Below are 24,936 nucleotides of genomic sequence, written 5' to 3'. Positions count from 1 at the left end.
TATCCTCCCTCGTTAATTTAAAATAGCTTGCAAAGGCATTTACATGTATATGTGATATTTGCTAGAATATCTTTTTAATAAAGAGTCCGATTTCCCAAATGTTTGTGTATTTGTACAATTTTCCGCATTAAATGAAGATTCCTGCGATTATGACGATGAAAGGAAAAAAAAAACACGAACCATTTTGATGACGCTTGATGATGTTTTACAACCTTGGAACGTAACTTCCGCATCGTGCCGATTGCAAAGCAAACCGCACTCATTTATCATTAATGCGCACTTACGCACCTAATTTACTGCAATTTTGCAGGCGGGAGAATCGTGCATCCTGCGACGAGGACATGACGAGCATGCGCAAACATATCGTTAAACGCGTTTGCAATTACATCACCGGGTATATCGGGTGAGATGCGCATTGTGCCATTGGAAATACAACTTCGCGCACATCCGCAGAACACGACGTTCTGCGACATTCATGATAATTATTCGTAATCGCATAATTATCAGGAGTTCGTCTTTATGCCTCGCGTCTCCGTTTTTCGTTTTGCGCAATTAGGTACTCGGAACTGAAACGCATGCGGTCGTCATGCGTGCGTTTCTTCTTAATTCTGCCGTGGAACGAGAAGCAAACTTGAGGAAAGAGAGCACGAAATATCATTCATTTAGGTACTCTTAACATAATTTCGTGTGATTATTTCAATTAGTTTGATACAACTTAGATACGTGTAGGGTGATCGATCTAACATTACGTTAATCACTATTTGTTTGCTTATAATACAATTTTATATATAGCTGTAACTCCCATTATAAAAGTTATGTTTTATTCTTTATAAACGTCGGATTACAAATTTCTTCGAGATACACGAGAAAAATATTCAGGTGATAAAAATGAAGATGTGTTATTTTAAAATCAAGAGAAATGAAAATAATTTTATATATTGACCATTATCAAATGTATAAAATTTAAGTGCTAATATAAAGCCAATGGTTTCAAATAGATATTTTTCCCATCAAAAAAATACAATATGTAACTTGCGAGCAGTCAAAGAGATTTGAACTTAATAAAGATAACAGTGAAAAGCAGAATAGATGAAAATGGATCGTAATATCGCATGCAGTCGAGAAATTTCGAGCTTGCCGAGCGTCGGACTTCCAACACGACGACCAGAAATACTACAAAGCGAAGTTCCTCTTTGTTGACAAATAAATTTCTAAAAGTGGGAAGTGTTGGGCACCTCCTCGGTGCGGCAAGAGCAACGAAAGCGAGTACAAAGTGCGCGAATAATAGACGACTACAAAAGCGACGACTGTATCGTCGATAAATGTAAAGCAACGAAAAGAACTGAAGTTTGTATTATGGAAGTGATGTAAGCCTTTCTGCAAATAATAAACGATAATAATGAGCTACGATGACAGATTTTGTACTGCTAAATAAATCTGGAAAATCGAAAACTCATTCTCGTTGAGAATAACACGTCGTTCCAATAAATATCTTTAAAAATGGATAACTTTCTTCAATTTGTGATACAAATATTGAGAAAATATAAACGTTATTAATTACAGATAAATTCTGAATGTAAACTCAATTAGAAAATTTGATTTTTTAAATAAAAAATTTGGTAGAGCAGTAATCTACCTCTATATTTTGACCTCTATATTTCTAATTGAATTAAGATATAGTACTGGCATTGATTAGCAAAGGAAAAATATATCAAAGTTCAGCTTGCTTGGAATTATCGCGAACAAGATTTTATAACTCATTTGCGTTCCAGAAAAATCGAAGAAGTGAGAAAGGCCAAAGACTCCGACGGAGTCCGGTCCGTGGAAGCGTTAGCTCGCATAATGGATGTCCACAACGACGGAGGAAAGGAGAACGAGGGGGAAAACGACGAAGAGCACGACTAACCATGAGAGAGGAGGCGACATCAGGGGGCGATAAGGAGTCGGCAGAACGGATGGAGGAACTCCCCGGCGAGAGAGCGTGCGGCCGGAGGGAAGGAAGAGAGGCGGCAGTTAGGATATGAATTATGACGTGGTGCGAGCGAGAAAGACGAATCGAGTCGGTCGCGTAGGTCGTTACGAGGCTCGAGGAGGGAAGCGCGAAGCCTGGCCGGAGAAGCAGAAAGCAAAAAGCGCCGTCCGCAACGATATGCGGCACTGCCGGGAAAAAAAAGGTGGTCCCCGCTAAACGAGCGCACCCCCGACGATGACTGTGACGATGACGACGACGACGACGACGACGACGACGACGAGTGACGAGGAAACGCACTAACCGTGACGAATGGCTTTCGAGCCGGTGTACGCCGGTGAACGGGGAATCTGTTCCAAAAATCGGTAGATTGTACATATGGATATGTACCGGCGCCGATGGGGAGTCCGAACCAAAGTGCTAAGATCGTTTGCCATTGGTAACCAACCGCGACTCGTCGCCGCTGATCTGCGGTATCTTGCGTTTCACGCGAGAATCCTTCATCCTTTTTGTTAACTGTACAGTACATTAGGCATCTCCAGGATCGGAAGATCCCGTCCAGGAAGATCGAACCCATCAGTATACATACAGCATAGATCTTGCAGCTATATTGCAGCAACATTGCGGCAAAGTTGGTGTGCCGTATGGGAATGCTCAAAACACATAGCAAACGCTATTTTGATCCGCATTTATCATTAATGTAAATAAAATGCAGGAATGAAAATTGGCCGTTTACATTGTGATCGTTGAAATTGCCAACGCCATTCATCCCCTCGAGAGACCCTGCATTCCACTAATGTTATTAATATTCTTGCTTTATCTTATTGCCCGCAACTATTTCAGGCTCGTATATCTCTGTAAGCTCATCAACCATCTCTCCGTGCGGTCTTTTTAATATATCGCCGATCCCGATCTTGTCAACAACTGTAGCCTCCTTTTTTTCACCGAATCTCTCGGGGGACTTGTCTCACATTCTAAACAAGTCGTATCTACCTATCCATCTACCACGCAACATCCGCCGCCCGCAGTCGCGCGCTCGACTGCATTTCTACGTCACTAACGCGCATTCCACGATGCACCTCTGTCCTTTTCCGTCTCTTTGCTCTTATTCGACCGCGGCGCCCACCGTCGACGTTCGCGATGATCGCCCGCTGCTTCTTCCCTCCCGGTTTCGCCGCTTTTACACTCCACCCCGTCTATTTTCGAGCTCGTTGAAAAGTCGCGACAGCGATTTTCGCACGCACCGCCATTGGTCGATGCCAGGAAAATTCAAGGGTCATTCGGCAAGTTGTCATTTTTTTTTTCTCTCTATAATTATTAATTGATAATCTGACAGAAGAGGATTAAAGAGAATACTGATTGAAGTTACGAAGAACACTTGGAGAAAGAGATCAAGACTTTGCATAAATGTGAAATTCTCCGGTAAATCTGCCAACATTCATGACAAGCATTTCGCATGAGGTTACTTTCTGACTGATCGTGACTTCCGCTCGGCACGAAAGAACGTTCAGCATGCCAGCTATCATCCCGAAGAGATCTCGACAATCGAAATGACGATCGGTCGACGACATTCGATGCTTCTCTTCAGGAAGACAGGGGAGAGGAGAGAAAAGAAACGGCGACGCACAGGCGGACGGAAGGAGCTCGGAGACGACGAGGAAACCGCAAAGAACGATAATGACGAAACGAGAGGACGCCAGAAAGCGAGAAGCACAAAAGAGAGGACGACGTGGAAGAGAAACTGGCCCGAGGTAATTGCCGGGGCGTCTCTTCGCACCTCATCATCATCATCAACAGCCGCGTCGCTCTCGTCGTCGTCGTCGTCGTCGTCGTCGTCGTAGCCGTCGAGGATCTCCGGGAGACCACCCGTTAGAGTCACCAATGTTGATTCCGTCGGTTTTCGTCTACCAATGCGACAAAGTAGTCGTTTTCATTGAAACGACGACAAATCCAAATGAGATGAAATGTGTTTCGCAATGAACATCACGAATAACGATATCGAACGTAAGATATGTACATTTGTATGCAGTAAGATACTTGATTATATCAAGTTGTTACATTAGCTCAAGCGAATTGTTGCTAACTTTTTCCGTTACAATAATTGTATTGCCATATGTATTTCATTGTAAAAATTATCTATGCCAACAACATTTAAGTAGATATTCTAAATATTTTCTCAGTGAGAAAATAATAAAAATAATTAAAAAATTTTAGCATTTAAAACGGTAAGTTACATAATCGAAGTAATTACTTTAATTAAAATACAAAAGAAATTATTCATGTTGAATAAAAATATCATTATGTTCTTATAATACGATAAAAACAAAATTTTGATTCTTGGTGATGATAAAAAGAATTATAATCATGCCACGTGCGTAGCCTTCCAGGGATTAAAGAATTTCGCCTGAATCGAGAACTGTGCATTTCCTCCTCTGAAAAAAAGCCTGTCATCCCTCGAGGGGATGCACGACCGCATCATGGTGGTTTCTCGCGGCAACGAGAAGAGAAATCGATTAAATGGGACCGGGATAAGCATCGGAAACGATGCCAGATAGTTGTCCGTTGTCGCCTCCGAGGATCATAGATCTTACCTACTGTCGAGATCCGAAATTCCAGCCGCCGACGTGGCGTGGAAGGAACGACGAAACGGAGCCCCCTCGACGGCGCGGCGGCGATGGCGGCGGCGGAACGGGACGCGCCGCGACGCCCGTGGAATGCGAACGACGCTGACCTGGACCACACATGACGTCGCGGCTGGCTCTAAATGACTATCGTGAAATACGATAATACCCGCCGTTCTCGCGCGCTGAACACGGAATCTGAACTTGGACACGGAAGACGGCTCGCCGAGAGGTCGGGACTACGACTGGCAGATGCCGCGTTCTCCTTACGATCGTCTCGACTGTTGCGCGTGCTGCACATTTTGATAGTTGCATTCTAACAATGGCGAGTCTATTTGGAGATTTGCGCGTTCTTAGTATATATCTGTTTTGAGTCGTATGCCACGTCGCCAACTTGCCGCTTAATAATAAGTGTCGAGGAATAAATCTTAAGCTACAATGTATCTAACTCTCTCTCTCTCCCCCCTCTCTCTCTCTCTCTCTTTTATATTACTGTCAAGATTGTTATGTCAAAAATAAAATTGTACTGATTCGAATTCAACATGTCGCAAATCTATAGAAGAAAAATATACATTCCTCGTTTTATATAAGAAACAAAAAAATCATTATCAAAGGGTTACATCGTATTTCAATAAGCACAAGTGATATATACATTTTAAGAAAAGAAGAAAGAGAGTAAAATTCCGGAATATGTGGCGTAATTCGCTACGCAAGAAGGAAGCGAGCGAATTCTTTCGATACGCGCGAGCGTAGCGCATGCAGGGCGCTCGTTAACGCCGACGTATCCGCGAGGTGTTACGCCAGTGTCTTCGTTCGCTCTCGACAGAAACGATTATTCGAGGATGAAAGAGAGCCGCGGCGGGCGAAATGGAGGAACCAGTCCCGTGCGGCCGAGACGTGGTGGTGAGACGCGGAGAACCGGAGGCGACTGGACGGATGACCGGACGGACGGACCCGCCGAGCGAAGGTAGGACGAGGAGTGTGGGGAAAGAGAGCGAGAAAGAGAGCGAGCGAGGGGCAAAAGGAACGACGAGAGTCGCAACGGTAGCGAGAAACAAAGTGAAACTTACGAGCTGATTCTGATAGGCGGTGACAGCGGTGAATATGGCCTCCGGGAATATGAAGGTCTTGTGCGGCTCCTTCTCGAGGTCCACGATCGTCTTCACCACGCCCGAGTCCGGCCGCTTCACCAGGTGGATCCTCGGCTGGTACTTGTGCATGGAGTTCAGGACCAGCTGCAAATTATCGATAAATGTATGTATCGTCAGCCGTACCACTCGGCACACGGTGAACGACGGGAAATAAATACGTTCGCAAATAAAGTCCGGTGAACGTTCGATTTTCCAAATAGACGCTTTCTCCCTCCCCTCCCTCACCTGTCCCTCCGTTCCCATTCTTCATCCAAGTATCAGATGGGCTTTACAATAGACAGAACTTTAGCAATAGTTACTCGTATCGATTTAAAACGCTCCCGGCGAATGAATTCTTCGTATGCCAGGTGCGTCATGATACACAAACGAGCTGCGGATGACCGATGATTTTGAATGACAATGGAACTTGAATTTTCGACACGCTACGTTTTTTTTTTTATCATTAAATTAATCTTCGCAAGGTGAAATTGAAACGGTTGCTCGTCAAGTCATATTTCAAAGAGACGGATAAAAAGTAACAAACACGTTGCAATCGGAAGATCTTTTACAAAAAAAATCGCGGGTGTCCGATTTCGTCCAATTAACGCCGTAACAAACTAACCGAACGATTCAACTGGAACGTGGATGTGGATATCATCGGACGGTTTCTCGCGTCTCTTTGTGCTTCGCATTTCCATCCAGTTCTTGTTTTCGACGGGTACCATTAGGGTTTCTCGAATCGCTGACGGCACATCTTTTCCCGGAGACGAAGACGCGAGATTACATCGAGTTTCACGTTGCGTTGACTTTGGGGAGGGCGGGAGGGGGGGGGGGGGGTTTGAATCGGCGACGAGGCCGAGATAGCATTTAACAACAACGGCGGGGATCGGCCGCGGGATGAAAAAGCGTATGAATTAGGAGCATCTCGGGCCGGGCGCGCTCCCCGTTACCGTTCAAAAGAATCACTTTGCCCGCGTCTGGCAGCGTGTAATACCCTGAATACAAAATGAGTACCGTGAAGAAGCGCTGCCCCGATCGGAGTTCCTATTTACGTCAGTCATCCGATGAATTAAGGGCTCCGATCCGCCGGCGAGAAAGAGGAACTCGGGCTGACAATGAGACGGAGCGGGGGACGAAAGAAGAGCGAGGCGGGCGAAGACGCGCGGCTGAGATTCCCGTGTCTTATGACAAACGAGACAACGGACTGTCAAATTATCCCGTGGAGCGACTAAATCGCGCTACGATGAAATTCGTTTTATCGGCGTCATTTTTCTCCTTTTCATAAGCGAGACGTGCGGTGGGACGTCGCGAGGCTGTTTGAATTTGCGGTGATGACATCCTTGATGACTTTTTGATTTTAAAGCAATATGAAAAATTGACTCGATTAATTCTCTCTCTTCTCCCCCCCCCCCTCTCTCTCTCTCTCTCTCTCTCTTTCTCTCATAGACATAATGATATTTCTGCCAAATGCAAATATAATCTCCATACATTGAGATATCACGCGCACGTTATCATTTAATTATCTTGAAACATCACGCTTTTCAAAATTCTCATAAACGTTTTGCAATGTCATCACCGTTGAACTCTACCAATTGCAGACTCATTTAAATCGATTGTCTCACAGTTACCGCAGTTACAGAAAAAGAAAATTATCCAAGGGGAAAAATGTTTCTTCGATGCGAACGGTGAAACGGTAGAACGTGAGAAGGTAAGATAAATGCGGCATAAAAGCTTTCCGCGATGAGGCGAAATGCTGCCGTGTTGCGTTCCACTTTGCTGAACTTTGTTGAACCTAACAATCGATGCCGGTCGATTTATTAATGCAACAACCGGAGGACGCGGTAGGCGTGCACTCGCTGTCTTCGATGCCGACGATGTCGTACTTTTAGCCGCAGCTGCGCCGAGTAACGTGTAAAAATTTAATGCGCTAGTTGTCTTGGAACGGCCACGTCTGCCCTCTGCCCCCCTCCCCCCCCCCCCTTTTCCTCATCGCGAGGAAACGTAGAAAATTCTCCGTCTATCAGAAAATGTCGACGGTCCGAAAAGAAACTTTCAATTGAATGCGACAATTAAAATTTACTAGCTAAATGAGGTACAGTATGTAATGGTACTTTTTCAAAAATTCAATCCATCTTAAATAAAATATATTCCTGAGATGTAGAGATTTTTGGAAAACTTTTATTACAAATTTTAAAAGTAACGTTCAGAGAGATTATAAATATTATTAAATAAAATAATACAGAATAATTACAATTGTTTTTTATACGTTTTTTATTTCTGCGTAAAAATATAATCGATGTTTCCCTCTCCCTAATATTAGGATTAAACTTGGATGGATGAGAAATAAGGAGCAAGATTTTATTTCATTTCTCCTGTCACCGGTTCGCGGATCATTCAGAACGGCACTTCGAGACATTTTACATTTTCGCGTCGGGAAATCGATGCGCGTTTACTACGTAAACGCGCGCGAATCGTGTGATTAAGTTACTCATCTTGCAGTTATAAGTACTTAATAATAGAGGTCGATCTTCGCGGCGGTCTGACAAGTGTCACTAGGAATTAACCGGATGCCTTCGTGCAAGAAATAGACGGCCGAATGAGGCTTATTAATTAATTAATTCAATAAGAAACTTAGCACATCCGTCGTAACGCGAATTGCAGTCTGCATTTCGTCGGAATCCTGCTTTTTATAGAGAACCGCCGATATGGAAACGCCGGAAGTACGAAGATAATTCATACAGAATGCTCAGCGCTGAGCTACTTAGTTTTTATTCACAGCTTCAAGTGAGTTTGGAAAACTTAATTCGATCAGCGATACAAAACTAATGACGCTCTCCATCACGCGCGCGTTCTTCCTCTTATATTTCTTAACTTATTCGACATCTTTCGAAAATTGGCAGGAGTTATTATAGGAATTCGATTATCGTATCAATCTACGCAAACTCCGTAAATTCAGCGATTGACCTTAATGAGACAAGATCTTTTAATCTTTTAATGGAAGAGGAGAAAGGGGAGGGAGGAGGGGGGAGGAAGGAGTGGAGGAATTTTCAGAAGATACTCACGTGTCCATGCCTGTCCATGTCGTTGTTGGTAAGCTTGACTTTCTCGAACGAGACGACCTGCTTTCGGAGCTGCTCGCCCGTGAAAGGCGAATCCGGATGGACGTAGAGTCTGGCTGGCGCCGGCGGATCCGCCTTTCCGGCCACCAGCCAGCAGCTTCTGTGATATGCGTACCGATACCTCTTATTGTCAACCGGTACAATGTCCATCAGAACCGAGTATCGGCTGTCTGGCTTCAGTCCATTGAATGAGACACGACACGTCGGAAACATCCGCCTGCACACAAATACACACTCTCGGTCAGAAGAGATCTCTCTCTTCGATCTCTAATCAAATCTAAAATACTTTTCAATTGTTAACATACTCATCGTACAGAAATTACTACTATATATACTAATATACAGAAATTAATACTACAATTCTTCAAATCAAGTTATTGATTAAATTGAAATTCTCGACTCGATGCAGAAATTGTGAACACTCTTATGACGATTCCGATATGAAACGGTTTCTTAGAATAACGTTTACGGCTGTTCGATAAAATTAACTGAAACTCAATTGACTTCTTCGTCTCTTCTGCTAATGACAGAAGTAGAACTCTCCTCGGATATTTTCAATGAAATAATAAGAGCATTGCGTTTTAGCGATCAATGATCTGGGATCGTTCGCGATAATTTTAGGGTTGACCCGCTCACGGTCATCGAAGGGGCACGAGAAGAGAATAAGCGAAGAAAGGGCCGGGAGAGGGCGATGGGCCCGAACTGGCGATTAGTGGTAAGGGGACTACGGGGGCAGGGGACCTGGCGTGAATGTTTTGCCTCGGAGGCCAAACATTAATACCGTGTCGGGCCCCCCGCTGCTCGACCACTAAAACGCGGGGACACCCGCCGATCTTATCTACGTCTTCTCCTTGGTCCTTGTCGACTCGGTATGCATTCATCCCGCCAGCGCCACGAGTGTGAGTAATGCTTTTATTTATCAAGCCGTCTTTTGTTAATGAATTGAACGGAGGGAGAAGGTGGGCCCTCACCCTCGCATCACACCGCCCCCGGCTCCCTCCTCCCTCGTTTGCGTCTGATTTTCAACCCTTCCCCCTTTCGCGCAACCATTTCTCTCGTGACGCGGGCACAAGTCCCGAAGATGCCTGCGACTTTTTTTCCACCGGATTATCCGCCAAATTCCCGCTTCGCCACGAGGAAGGTGGCTTTACACAAAATGTATCTGAAAATTTAGTCTGGGCCTTGGGACGCATAGAATTCTTACGAGTAAAAAATATAGACCTTTAAAAATCCTTTGAACAAAACGATTTCCATTGAGAGATACAAATTTTTAAAAAGTATTGAAATTGCAATCAATACATAAGACAAAAATTTTGATCATATATTCATCAAATGGAATAAAAATGGCAAGCTTTTAATATTAAATCGAGAAAATATTTTTATTTTAAACATTACACAAACAATTTTTTACAATCAAAGTTACCAAAATTCAAAAATTCTATGATTGAATTCTGCTCAGAAAATCTTCATAGACAGTAAGAAGCGTAATATGGGAGTAAGACGAGAGTAGGAGTCGAAGAGGGTAGTTCCAAGACTACTTAGGGACTGCTAGCGGAAAGTCTGAGGGACGATAGGGGATGATAAGTTGACGGCTAAAGGGAGCGTCGACCAATGTCGCTAAGACGTAGATCTAATTACCGACGCACGAGTAGGCGCGCACCCGGCTGAAGGAACGAACCTTCCCCCCCCCTCCCCCAAAAGAGGGGAAACCTACGACGAATAAAGAGCAGGGATATTGCCCGTCGTGGCGGGCAATTAGGCGCGCGTCGGCCGCGTCGGCCCTCCCATCTTTTCCGCCTCCTTTCTCTTCCGGAGAGTTTCCCAGTTCCTGGAGAATTCTTCCAGTATTAGTCTATGCGACTACCCTCGCCACCCCATCTTGTTAGCTCGTAGCCCAGGGCCGGCTACGCTTTATTCTTCCTTTACAGACCTGTTTTTTTTTTTCGTTTCGTCCGCGGAAAAAAAATACTTGACAAAAGTATAAAAAAAAATCTTGGCGATAAAATAAGAAAACTTGTGATCTACAGCGTGATTTAACTGAGCGCAATTTTTTCACGATAACTGGCAATAATTAAATTTAATACTAAAATTTGTAAATTACGCTATATATAATAAAATCTACATACGAGATAATATTTTTATTAAACTAAATAACCGATCTTGTGATAAAGCAGCACTTTATCCGCCATATAATTTGCCACGTTATTTTTCGTATTTTCTTAAATAATAACGCGATTATCTTAAAAAGTACATTCTTTATGCCATCATCAACTCGCCATACTGTATGGTATCGATACAAAGAACTCCATTCCCGTTGATAGTTAACTTCGCGTCCGATGTTAGCGTTTTCGTCGTTAAGTCGGAGATATATGTTTGAGAAGGTGGTATATCGCGCGAGCCTCGAGACAAACCGCGAACATAAAACTTCTCGACTGCCTTCCGCGAATAGGCAGCCCTGAGAGATCCCTCCTGGACTTCTCCCCTCACAGTGTGATCCCACTCGAATCCTCACGCCTCCGGTCGCCACCGCTCGTCCCAAAGACCCTTATAAACTGGCGTAAGCTCGCCCGGTTTCTACACCGGCCCGACTAATTGACTGACGGTCAATATAGCAATTTAACCCGCTAGCTTGCCACCAGCTCGTTTCCCACTTTTTATTCTTCTACCTTCCCTCCTCCCGATCCGTTCCCCTCTCCCGTTTCTGCCCCCCCCCCCTCTCCCCTGTGCTCAGGTAGCCTTAACTCTTTCGCAGTTTTATATTACTGAGTATATTTGTGTGGAGTACAGTTTGATTATATTGTGTGTATATGTGTGTAATCTTATCTTTTTTTTTTTTTATTTATGCAATACGTTGTATTATGTTACTTTCTTGTTATCCGCAATTGAATTTGTTTGCTCACGAAGGAGCTCACATCAGAGCGGAAATGTGTACACGTGTGTTAAGCTTACATTTTACCTAACCGATTACTTCTCTTCTCTTTTTACATTTCTCCAGCCAATTGAGCAATTTTATGTCTAAGTCTTTATCCTATCTCTTTCTCGCTGTGTTTCCGAGTTCGTGATCCGTACTTGTATTTCTAGCGGTTTTTATCGGCGGTTGTATCCAGTCACTTGTTAAACAACGTTGGTTTACCGCAAGAGAGATAGCTGCAGCAATCTTACTAATATTCTCGCCAATTTTCTTTTTCTTCCCCTCCCCCTTTTAAATCAAATTTTTGTTTATAAGTAAAAATTGTAAAAAAATGACGAACTTTACGTGTCTTGCGTGGTACGCAATTTAATGTATGCACTTTTTTTTTTAACAACCATTTTTTCCCCGCCGAGTCAATTTCCGCGATTAAAAGATTGTAATTTCAATGCGATTAGGACGTTTGCTTATGTTTCGGTATAACGTGTCAGACGAGTGACAGCTTGCTTAGGGTAACGACACCTCTCGCCCTAACCCTAGCCCGGGTTTCTATCGCCGGGTTCCCCCCTGGGAATTTTCGTGGGTGTCGCGTCGTGACCCGTGGCAGGACGTGATTGAGTTTGCAGCGACATCGCCCCGGGAGGGCGACGGCGGTTTCGGAACCAGGGCCGAAGGGGTGAGCGGCCGCGAGTAATGAGAGAGTCAATCGCCCCGACTGTTGTCCAGGAGAGAAATTCAGCCTGCGATGCATTAGCGGTACATCGTCCCGAGGGAATTCCCCGGAGCATCTGGTTGCCTCGGGGATCGGCGTTTGTCCCCTTCCACGCTTCCTCTTTCGCAGAAACGAGTCTGGAATTGTTTCCGTCTGCGAGCCTTCGATTAATCGTCGTGAAACACGCGCGAACGCTATCCCCTTTCCACCTTGGTATCAGCGTACCATAAAATAATCATTATGTCTCGGGCTTTCAAGTATTGTTACACGCAATTTTAAATTTATCATTTGTTATGTCAACTCTGACGCTGACATAGCTAACTACAGGTTGCGTGCGATTTATACGTATTACCGAATCATGTTACAATAGAAACAGAATTATGTAATCAAAATGCATCAAAAATCAAGAGAGACGTGACTTGAAATTAAAGTCGCGAATAATCGAATAACGCGATATTGAAAAAAAAAAAAAAAAAAAAAAAAGAACGTTCCAACCGTGATAACGAATAATACTGCATAACGTCGTCGAACTTGAAAATCATCGATCGTGTGATTAAAACTTATCAATGGCCCCCAAACATTTATTATCTATGATATCGATAAGCGTTAAACGATCCAAACATCAATCATTCTCTCAGGCAGTGGAAGTTGATAACTTGGAGTACTTTGACCTTACCTGCCAGTCTTTGTGATGATCATCTCCGTGCCGAGCTCGTTAAATTTGTCCCAGAGATCTTTGGTCTCCAGGTGGCAGGCCACGTGTTTCAGCTCCTCGCAATTCGAGCGTTCCTGAAGCAGAGGATTCACCACCGGCGAAACTGGCGTCGTCGAGCTTCCAGTGTCGTCCGTTTCCGCATCGTCCTCCGCGTTGATTGTCTCCGAAACCGGCACCGCAGCACCGCGAGCAACCCCAGAACCGCTGGCTTCCCTCTCTGCAATTCATGTTTTCGCAATGTTCGACATATGGTTCAGGCATTACCGTAGGTGTGGACATTTAAAAAAGGAAATTTAAATTTATGTCCGTAAGGTCTGTGCGTAACGCTTTAATGCGGAATTATCCTCCGCGGAACGTACTCGTCGCCGCGATTCATTACTATGAATTATTATCCAATCTGCAACACAACCGCGGTTTTTATTCGCCATCAGCGCGCCGCCATCAGCGCGTACACGGGTGCACAACCGGAAACGACCGCGAGAGGGAAACCGCTTCCGGCAGCGATCCGATATATAAAAATCGAGGATCGCTGAAGCGTAGTAAAACCTCGCTGCGAGCGGAGGCAGAGCGGAGGGGAGGAGCTTAAGGACCGGCATTTATCACTGCCGTGTCGTATCATTGACGCTCGTTTTTATCCGTTCCGGCCGTAGTCGCACGAAAATAGCGGCGGCGAATGAGAGTTAACGTGAATGAATCGCGCTCGATGAATATTTAAAAGCCGTTCAATTACACAGTTATATCTCTCGCTGTTCGTTCCCCGTTTGTGCGACGTGATATTTTCCTTGCGAGCCGCGCGCACTTTCGCCGGCTTTGCGCGGCGTGCGAAATTAAAAACGAGGCCCGTTCGTCGATTCGTAATTTACGAGAGGCCGCCCATTACCGTAAATTGTTATTAATTTTGTCCGAAGGAGCCGACGCACATTCCGATAACTCAATTCTAAATTACGTACGTACAAGCCCCGGCGTCGATTAATATCTATCTCCGTCCCTCTGCGCTTTTATGTTCCGCCGCATCCCACTTGCGCATCCACGAACCTGCGCAAGTTTCGGTTCGTCTCGCAAGAAAATCTTCTCGCGTTCGCCCGTTTATTTATCGCTTATTCGATACGTCTCTATTAGCGGAATAATGAAAAAAGGGAGTGTCTCCGATTAAGATTTTAATCGAAAATTAAATGAATGTTGAAAATGATAAATGGAAACGATCGAACGGCATCAGAATGATGTCTATCAAACGCTCGGACGATCGTGTCGTTAAATCGAGGATCTCGGTAATACAACACAAAATATTACATTAGTTTAGATAAAAAGTGTAACGTTTGTAGAATATAATAACGACGCTAAATGTTTTTAAAAGAGATATCATATCGGAAGATTTTTCTTGCGCAGCGCGGAAATAAGATCGTATCGCGGTTGTGCCAAAGCGCTTGGAAGACGCGGCGGGAGAGGTGTGGGACTCTGAGAGAGAAAATCATCGTTGACTCAAAATGACTCACTTGATTAATACTTCGGAATTAACTCGGAGACACCGCCGTCGTATCGAGGCGTTTTATTTCGCGTAGATCGCGCTAATCTCTCGCGTTTATATATACGCGCAAATGTCTCCAATTCAGCGTCGTCGCCGGTCTTGCGCACGGTCCCGCGCCGCGTTCAATCACACCGTAATCGACACGTAAATCTAAGCGTAATCCATTTAACGGTGGTTATATTATATCCGGTTATCGATGATAATATATCGTCGGCCGCGCGATAAGCGAGCCCCTTCGACGGTTCGGCATCGCGGCGTCGATTATAAATAAGTGTCACGAAGTGTTCCGCGCGCGAGAAAAGCCAGCTTTACAATTATATTACGCAGATTGTTTCCGATTTTAATGACGCAACGGAAAAGTAATCGGCTGATAAAGCGACATATTGCCGTCGGCAGTGATTAATCGTTGCGCCACGACGTTGCGGCCGACAGGAAGTCGAGCTCTCCTTTTGAGATACACGCGAATTTCTACAGGATGTGATTGTGCGACGCGAAGATTGAACTGCGCTCGGCGCAGTTGTGACTCGCTTGCCGAGGTACAAAGGGTTAATTTTATTTTAACGACTCTCCACCACGTTGTTGCGATAAACATAATCATAAACAAATAAGTCGAATTAAAGAAAGGGGATAATTAAACTCGAGACAAGTTACATTGATTTTATTTCAACTGAATGAATTTACGACTCGCGCGAAGTGAATTCGTAATTTACGCGTCGGTACACCCGATTCTTTAATAAATTCGCGGGCAATTTTTTTGTGGCTTACCCGATAAGGGCCTCCATGCGCGCGGCTGAGATCAGAGTTATTTATACCTAACGGGAACGCGCGAGAGACCAGGCATCTGCCATTTTAACAGGTCCCCTCTCCGCGTAATTCGCGGACACGTATTTACCACGTGCGCCTTTGCGCGAGCGCGGTTTCCATAGTAAGAGCCGTCGTTGTACTCGGGGGAAACCGTAATAAACTTCGTAATGGGCAGTTACGAAGTACCGACTTGGCTGGTATGTCAGGTGCCGGCTATCAATTTTGCACGTTGATGCCGCGCGCGCGAGGAATTAATTGTCCATTCGGCGGCACAAGGCAAAATCCGGCGCCGGCATTACGGCTTTGCCGCTTTTCCGGTTTTCTCTTCGCGAAAATCCGCGAATCGATCGTCGTACACGACTCTCGCGCACGATTTTTCTTACCTACCGGAAAAGAATACAAAATTTTACACGAGATGGAGAAATCGAAATCGCGCGAAATGAGAAATTATTATATGTAATAATAATTAGCCGTCAAGCGCGATCGCATTTGTCGAATCTGCGATAAAAATGACTGAACAAATATCCTTAACAACAAATATATCTCACCATTAATGTTGGTAATTTCAATTTTATGTGCGAACGTGTATGACTCATGCATGGCGAATGATAAAAAATCGACAAACATTCACGCTGCGATCGTTCGGTCCCTTGTAAAAGCCCGCTGATACACAAACGAGGAAGTAAATAAAGTCGGTGGTAAATAAAGTCTCTTGGTTTACCTTAAGTTGTACTGCAGGTTATAATTTCACGTACCGCCGCTTCTGGCCGGCGTCACGCTAATAACGCTAAACTAAAGCAAGCCCCGTCGTAAGTGGATAATTATCCTTTTTCCAGGCGCTACCGCGCACTCATTATGTCGCTCGCCGGCGTGTACGACCGTCATGCCGTAATCGAGGGAATTCAGTCATATTGCATTTAATAACGTCCTAAACCACGACGAGGCCAGAGGAATAAATTCGCGAAGGTTATTTCGACGATGTTATTGATTATTAATTTCGCAAAAATGATTGATACGGTAATATCGACGAGCCACGAATTATCATTCGGTCCGACAAATGGTGCAAATTATCTTCGCGTTTTTTCGTTCCTTTTGCCCCGCATTTACCACGCATCGCATGCACTTTACGGATAAACACACGGCCATTCGATTCCCACCCTACCGACTACCTCGTCGAATGCGGATTTCGCCTTGCGAAGAAATAAACTGTGTGAGATCGAATGAACGCGTCTTACACTCTTGCACGCGTAGAAACAGTGTTACCTACAAATTGATATCGCATAAATTATCGTAATGCTTTCCGCGTAAATTATATAACGTACAATGATCGTTATCTTAATTTTGTTTTACGTTCCATTCGGCGTCGACAAACCCTTCTGTCTCTTTTGCGTCTTAAATAAAATAAATATTTTATGAAGTATCGAAAGTTCTCTCGCATTACGATGAATATCGCATAAATTATGTAAATTATCTCACGATTACAACATCTCCGATTCGCTTCACATTGGCTGTATCGCGCGTTTATATTTTTTGCCTCTCTACGGAAAGTGCATCTTTATAACACGCGTGATAAATTATATAAAATACCGTGTACCAAATTTATATCTTCTCACTAGCACGGACATATTTATTAAACTGTGCAATATGGAAAGCTTTTAGCGCCAATCCCTGGCGGTTGTAACTCGCCAATATAGCATTAATTTACATCTGAGCAAATGTGACGTATAATTCCAAATTTTTTAACACGTAGAAGGCATTCGCGAAAGGCGAACTCTTTTTAATGTAATTTTACAACGTAATTGAAAATCTTCAATTATAATTTTTTTAAGAAAAGTATGAATTTTTTGGAAAATTTTTATCGAGTTCTGAAAAAAAATCTAATAAAATTTAAAACATTTTTTAATCCAGTTCATAAAAAAAAAAAAAAAAACAAAATATTTTACCGCAAAAATTTATTTTGGTATATTTATTAATTATGTGTAATGTCTCTTTACTTTATGCTATTATTAAATCATCAAATATTATTTTTCTTAATAGCACATATGTTTCTTTATAATTTGAATATTTTTCATTTTCGTTGAATGAATTGCTCGCCTGTTTAGATAAATGGATCGTTTTAGCAAAGGTTAAGAGCGGTTTGATCCGATAAACCGGGCGACCGTGTTTGCGCAATAGTAAACTTCTCGGCGGCCGCTACACATCGCGGAATATTAGGTACGAATTACCACTTGCAATAACAGTAATCTTCATTCGTCGGGCGGCTTTTAGCCGTAAAACGCTGCGGAGAGTCCCTTGCGGTCGCCGGACTCTGTATTTACGTTTGCGCTCCGAGCTCTCTCGCGGCTGCAAGCCTTTCAATATAGAAGGGATCTTCGTCGGCGGGGATTATCCGCACGCAACTCGTCGTTTCCATCGCGAGAGAGCCGATAACCACAAAGCAATAATTAATTACCATCGGCACCGATACGCCGATTTATCGACGATTATTACTCGGGATAGAGGGGCCCCGGCATACACCTGCACGAGTCGAGCTACGCGCGCGTTTAACACTCCGCGAAGAAGTTATTTAACAGCCGCGAGATCGAGTATATAAATCCTGAAACGGTCGATCGATATCGCTTCATTAATACAACTCGAAGGGCGTAGCCGGAATTATTGGTTACACCTGTGGCAAGGAACGTGAAGATGTTCGCGAGATTCCCCGTTACGGGTATTATTCTTCAAAATTGCAATAAAGCAATAAATATTTTAACCCTTTCGTCCACGCGTTTTGAAATATTATTGCCTGAGGTAACAAAGTTCGTTCTCTCTTTTTCCTTAGATCCAATTTCTTCTCTCTCTATTTTTATTTCTCTAAATTTTTATCAAACGTGTTCACTTACGATATTAATTCAACATTAAGATTTTTCATCCCCTTTATTTCTCCGTGTGTTTTTTTCTTTTTTTTTTTTTCTTTTTTTGTTTTATCGTTATTGATATCAATGTCCTAGGAATAAACAGAATTTTTGGTATGTTGAAAATTGGGCGACTTTGATTTCGTTGCGTGCGTCCGCGAGCCCGACACTCGTCGATTAGAAACGATAATCACCGACGACGATGTGCATCGCGAGAGACGCATTATTTCCCGGGAACATCGCGTGGCCTGGAATCGAGCGTGTCTCCTCGCTTAATTGCGGAGAGGTAGAGAAGAGCGGCAAGGGAAAGAGAGAATCGGCGTCCTCGGATATTCGTGATTAAGTTGCCAGCGAGAGGGTCGCGCGTCTTGACGCGATAAGAGCCCAGGCATCAGGCGATACCTGCTGCGTCACGCCGATCGCGAAACTTACGACGGGGGGAAACCCCGGTCGGTTTTTCAAGACGTTCGCCAACGCAAATAAGCAGCCGGCAGAAACCGGTGATTTTCACCGGTCGCGCACCGATGTTACGTAAAGCGACGCGATTGGCGAGACGGCGGTTCGATAATAAGTCAGCCTTTGTGCCAAGCACCGGCAGTAGACACTTTTGTTACGTTGATTCAATAATACTAGAATACGAAAATTTGCAAAGTTTCAAGATTAAAATTGCAGCCGAGATATTTGGCGCGATAGAGTTTCATCTTCTGGTCCGAAAACCGGCTGGAAAATGTTCGTGTTTACCGAGGCGTTGCGAGCGGCGGCACGTAATTGGAGGGACGTAGAGGTACGCGAGCGACTTGGAAGACTCTCTCTCGATGTGTGGCCCGTCATCCGCGTATTTTTATTCGACACGATCTACGGCCGTGTTAAACGACTGACGAAACGGATGACGAGCCGCCGTGGCGGTGGCCGGGTATCCCCCCCCCCCCCCACCGGTCTCACCGTCTCTGGCGAGTCTCGCGATTTTACGGGCACGCCGAAGTGAGTTACGGTTGCGAGTGCGCGCGCGGGCCAAAGCGGATCAAAGCGCTCGCGGGACAGATTGAAACGGGTCGTGAGCGCGGACGAACGATCTACGAGGCTTGCGCACCGCGAGCGGAACAAACGGGAACGCCGCCCTCGTCCCTCGTTTGATCCGTGCGAGGCGAACGATCGCGAGTTCGGCGCGATCGCGCGCGAACGAATTCATATAGGACCGCCTAAGCATCGCCAGATTGGTGTCTTCACTTCGAACTACCGCAACGTGAATACGCTCGATTCCGTATCGACCGAGGAATATCACGCGGGGGGGAGATTTAAATAAAAGTTTGATCTTTAAGATAAGAAGAGATAACGACGGGCGTGTCTCTCTTTTACTTTAGCCTTACGAAATGAAAGAAAAAAATGAAAAGAAGCTTCCTTTTTTAAAAACAAAATTTACAGAGAATTCTCTTTGAGAAGATATAATAACTCGGTGCTTCAAGAGTTAACAATGTAATTCAACGGCAGAAACCGCTGGCTGATATCATAAATACTTTCCAACGGAAGTCGCCGTCCGCTCGAGGAGACAAGTTTACGAGCGAGAGCAGCGTGCGCGAATGAATTACGATCGTCACCGAAAATCGAAGATATTTGCGGCGGACGGGAAACGCGGCATTTTCGCATATGTTACGAGAGACCGTGCGCGAGATGTACCGTGTGGCCGATTTCCTCGAATCGCATTTTAATTTAACGTCGACGATAACGGGTCCTCCCGCTAATAACACGAGCGACCTGTCCCCCCTCTCCCCCCCCCCCCTCGCTCGCCTTCCTCCCGCTCGAGGCCTAAATATCTAATTAAGATAACGTAAAACATATTAAAAGAGGCTCTGTCAAGCGTCGCCGGAATTACGCCGACTCATCGATCCGTCATTAATGAAAAGTAAATTAGCGATATAAGCCGGGCGTGCGATGCGCGCGACCGCGCGCGGAGGGAAAGATCGTCGCGGAAGTGTGCGTTTGCCGTGCAACGAGGTAAATTGAGTATTGACGCGCCGTATCTGATCGCGCGGATAGGAGGAACGTCTTTCGGATCGATCAATCAATCTGTCGACAGGTAATTAAAACCGGCACCTTGTTTGTTCGCGAAACGTAAATTAATCTGAGCGTGACGCGGTGCGTTTTCTTCCTCGTTTTGCCGAAGACGATGTAGCTTCGCGTCGCGTCTGACATACGCAAAAAATTAATTACGCCATTCAAAGCGATTCAATGTCTCACTTCGCGTTCGACATTCGCAAAACAATGTTTTAAAAAGAGAACAGAAGGCCATTATGGGTATGAGCGATGTGGAACAAAACGTCTGCAAATTTAAAAATTAACGACATCGATAGACCTGTTGAAAAGATTTCTCCATTAGATAGGAGGATATCTAATGAAAAAATTTATACAAATTAATTAATTAGGAAATAGATAAATAATGACTGCGATATATTGAATTCAATTGCTACCAGGTTCTCTCTCTTTCCTTTTTCGCAGGAAAAGCTTCCCTAAGACCTATTTTTTTAAAAAAGATATAAAGAAAAACCTATAAACATAAAAAGATAAAAGTTTATATCTCACTGAGCAAATAGCTTGCACGCAATGTGCTAAAAAGGAAATACGAGCGTAATAGCTTTTTAATATCACCTACTATTAAGATCAAGGCTAGTTCTTTATGTTAGTCGATGTAGTTATTATATTAATCAAGAATAGTTGACGCAAACATTAACGCTATGTTAAACATAATTTCTTTTAGGCGTAAAATTAATATTAAATTTTCTTCTCAGAGAATTTATAAAAAAAATATAAAAAAAAAAAAAATAAAAAATGTTAAAAGTATGACCCCTTTTGGAGAGATATATTATTCGAATTTTTAAAACTTATTTATTCTGTTTCCTTTATCCCACTTTAAAAATATATTCGACTATAGTTATGAAATCCCTTTGCATGAGAATATGAGAATGGCTAAGAGATAACGCTGTCGCTCGGCTTGGAACCGCCAACACGTGGAAACACAAAAGGAAACACGATTGGCAAACCGAACTCTCTCTCTCTCTCTCTCTCTCTCTCTCTCTCTCTCTCTCTCTCTCGCTCTCGCTCTCGCTCTCGCTCTCTCTCATATCATATGCGTATTTCCTCGATATCACTGTAGGATGAGCGTCAGCGTGGCAGGAAGGCGCTAACAAATGTCGTTCGCGCCTCATATTTCAAGCACTGTCATTTGTACGTTGCGCCGCGCTCTCGACAGAAGTAACGAAGTGACGATGACTTCGACGATTCCTTCGTTTTCTCTTCCTGCCCGCCTCTCGCTATTATGAAATTGAACCGGTCCTCTCCGCGGATTGTCCATCGTAATCGCCGAGTCATTTCAATAAAATACATGCGAATCGCGCGTGCCAAAATATATCGCACGTGAACAATTAAGTGATTCCTGGTGATCGTATTGTATATTTAGAATGACGGAAAGTTGCATCGAAAAATGTATAAATTGATAATTCTATTACTACAATGTAATAAATACTACAAAGTTTTTAATTATAAGAAAGTAAAAAAAAAAACAAAATATTCAGTTTCCTCTCACAGTTCTCATTATTCTTTTCTAATTATTATTCGCATTTTCGCATTTTATTTTTTCCGGTAACAGGAAACTGGTGATCGATAGTCTAATCGTCGGTAAGATTCCGTGGGCAGGCGGAGAGAGGTAATCTATGATTTCAGAGCGTAGAAACCGATCGGTTTTACCCGAGTAAGAACGCAGCGTGTAATATCGCGGCTGAACGGAGCATATCGTCATCGTTCGATGCTCGCCGGTGCTTTCCACGAACGGTTTCCATACCCTGGAAAATCGGCCGATCGCCTGTCATTACCGGCAATTTGCAAAACTATCGGAACGAAGGAATGCGAATGTAATCTCGAGCTCCATCCACGCCTCTCTAATAAGCAGCGCGCTCCTACGTTGCGTTTCGCCTTTCGAAAACGACGTCGTCACTCGTCCATCTCTACGCAAACGTTGTTGTAATGAGTGGTAATATCAACCGCAAATGCTTATCTAACGAACTAAGTAACATCTGTACGCGTGTGTGTACGATGAATGAGGTAATTGTACGATATACGCACATATATCGCTCATTTCCTCTTGTTTTCATATAAATATAACATAACGCAATATTCCATAAATTAAAAAATATGATGATAAAAACACGGTTGTTTTTGATATCTAAAATTTTTACAAAACGATTTGCAACTCACGCCAGGATCACGCCGTGATCAGGCAAAATGTCATAATCTCGTGTAGCTGTCGATCGAAGATCATTTCGCGATATTTGCGCCCACTTGCGTACGCGGAAAAATGCAAAATTGCCGTTCACATTTCAGCTTTGAGATTTCGCCGCACGATTTTCAGATTAGGATCGGACATTTTCTATAAAGAGAATCACGTTTAGTAGAAAGTACAAACCTTACTTCTACATTTCTTTCGTCATATGGTTAACGCTTATCAAGAAATACGTTGTTTCAAACACAATGTATCGCGGATGAAGAGAAGCGGGTCGTCGGGACCACCTCGAAGTGGAATCATCACGTTCGCTTTGAACGGAGAGAATCGTCTTCGAAGCCATCGTGTCCGATGCCCGCTCGTGTCAACGATCGTTTAAGTGTCCGGCGTGAACCAGGTGGGTGAACCCACGAAGTGGGACAACACGAATAAGGGACATAGACTAGATAAATGTTGACTGCACTTATCGTTGTAGTCAACACTTTGTCTCGCGTGTATTAATTATTTGAATAAAGAGACTAAAGAAATGTATATTTGTTTGTGACTCCAATACATATGTCGTTGCATTATTTTAATCGTAATGATCAAGATTACAACTGTTGTATCATTAATATTTTCCTAATGTTTTAAAGAAGAAACAAAACTATAGGATAGTAATATTGCTACTATTTTATATTACATATTAAATAATATATCCTTCATAAATGCATATACATTTTTTTTCTTATTTTTCTTTATTATTAATATAATCAAATTTACGTGTCGTTCGTTAACTTTTGAACAAAGGGTACCTTTATTTCTTTTCTCGCAAATATTTATAATATAATTTCGTTTCGCAACGACTCTTCACAACGTCGTCCTACCACCACCACGACCACCACCTGTTTCCTACGCAAATCGACCGATCCGACCGGTCGAAATTGGACGGTCGTAACTTCGCCGAGTGGCTTCTCGCTTAACTAAGTCATTGGCTATTTATTATGGTTGACACTCCGACGAAACCCTATATGTCCCCGATGTGACGCTCTTTTATTTCGTCGAGTTCAGCGCACGATCCGGCTCGTGAAAACGAGCTACCGTTTATTCCCGCGTATCCCGGGGATACCTGGGGACCGTTTGGGAATTAACGCGCTCCCCGGACCCGCTTTGTTTGCGTCGTCCGCGAACCCGCTGAGTTTCAATCGAGAATTCGCGAGAGCCTGCACCTGCGCATGAAAAAATAAAAGGACAGGGGGGGGCTTAAGGGCCTGCGATTACTCAAACCCTCAGGCCCTCGGAACTCGCGAGCATCGCTCCAAGTCCGTCCAAAATTGATTCAAAGAAACTCGACACCGGTTACCGGAACGTTAATTCTGTTAAAATTCTTTACGACACGCTCGCCGAATTTATACCAGCGAGAAATTCTATAAAAATTGTTGTTGATGTGTTCCGAATATAAAATACATCGACGTCGTCGTTGTTTTGATTACAGCCGCAAAATGACGGTTCCAAAAATACTTGATGTTGTTACCTTCATTTTCTAGCATTTTCTCGCGTTCAATATTTTTAATTTTCCGGCGTTATACATCAGAGATGAAAAAAATATAACAAAAGAGAGACAAGTTATACACTTATCACCAAAACGAAAATGTTTGTCCTAATCAATTCTGTTCACGAGCAGGCAAGATAAAATACTTCAAGAAACTTCCTGCTATTCTACTTCTTACGACTTATCGGTTATCATGGCTCCCGCACGCTGTGACTTCCCCGGGGGCGTGTACAGCTATAAATTTATTCTGAATACACCGTGCATTCTCTCAACGGCGGGAAAAGTATGGCGACGGTCCAGGCCCGAATTCTCTTGCCTATCGCGCACTTCGTCGACTTCGGGCAAACAACTCAAACAAACTCCGGCGTTGAGATAACAATGTTAAGCGCTAAACGCGTGGCCTGCAGCCGAGCTTAATCCCGGAGTTATGCCCGGTGGATACCGGTTTCCTCGCGGCACGTAACACATCGGGATTTAACGCAAATGTTCGATCGCCGATAGTAAAAATAAATCTCGCCTAACGGCCGTCGATTCTGTCGGTCGACGACACACGGTACTTTCCTCGTTTTAACATCTCATTTAAATTTCTCGCCTGCGAGAAGGGAAAGGAGGGAGCAAGGGAGGGAGCGAGCGAGCGAGCGAGCGAGCGAGCGAAGGTGCAAGAAAACAAACGTCGGCAAACAACATCAAGCAGCAACGAGGACCATCGTGGACAGATTTACATAAGGACACGGCCATGGT

The 24,936-nt window shown here is 43.9% G+C and overlaps 1 protein-coding gene across 2 annotated transcripts in view; it reads right to left on the bottom strand.

The window, feature by feature from the left end:
- The window catches only part of LOC105432026 (uncharacterized), a 46,823-nt gene that overhangs the window by 12,411 nt on the left and 9,476 nt on the right, over positions 1 to 24,936 (bottom strand). For both annotated transcript variants that reach the window (XM_011646608.3, XM_089071216.1), the window contains exons 2-4: positions 13,136 to 13,391; positions 8,783 to 9,056; positions 5,661 to 5,825 (exon numbers count right to left, since the gene is read on the bottom strand). In XM_011646608.3, coding sequence (XP_011644910.2) covers positions 5,661 to 5,825; positions 8,783 to 9,056; positions 13,136 to 13,391 — 695 coding nt within the window. The remainder of the gene's footprint in view (positions 1 to 5,660; positions 5,826 to 8,782; positions 9,057 to 13,135; positions 13,392 to 24,936) is intronic.

The sequence above is a fragment of the Pogonomyrmex barbatus genome, unplaced genomic scaffold, assembly GCF_055798465.1.
Source record: "Pogonomyrmex barbatus isolate J1 unplaced genomic scaffold, ASM5579846v1 scaffold11, whole genome shotgun sequence".
In the NCBI taxonomy this organism is placed as follows: Eukaryota; Metazoa; Arthropoda; class Insecta; order Hymenoptera; family Formicidae; genus Pogonomyrmex; species Pogonomyrmex barbatus.
Note: the sequence above shows the minus strand (reverse complement) of the source record. Positions and strands in the feature narration are given on the sequence as shown.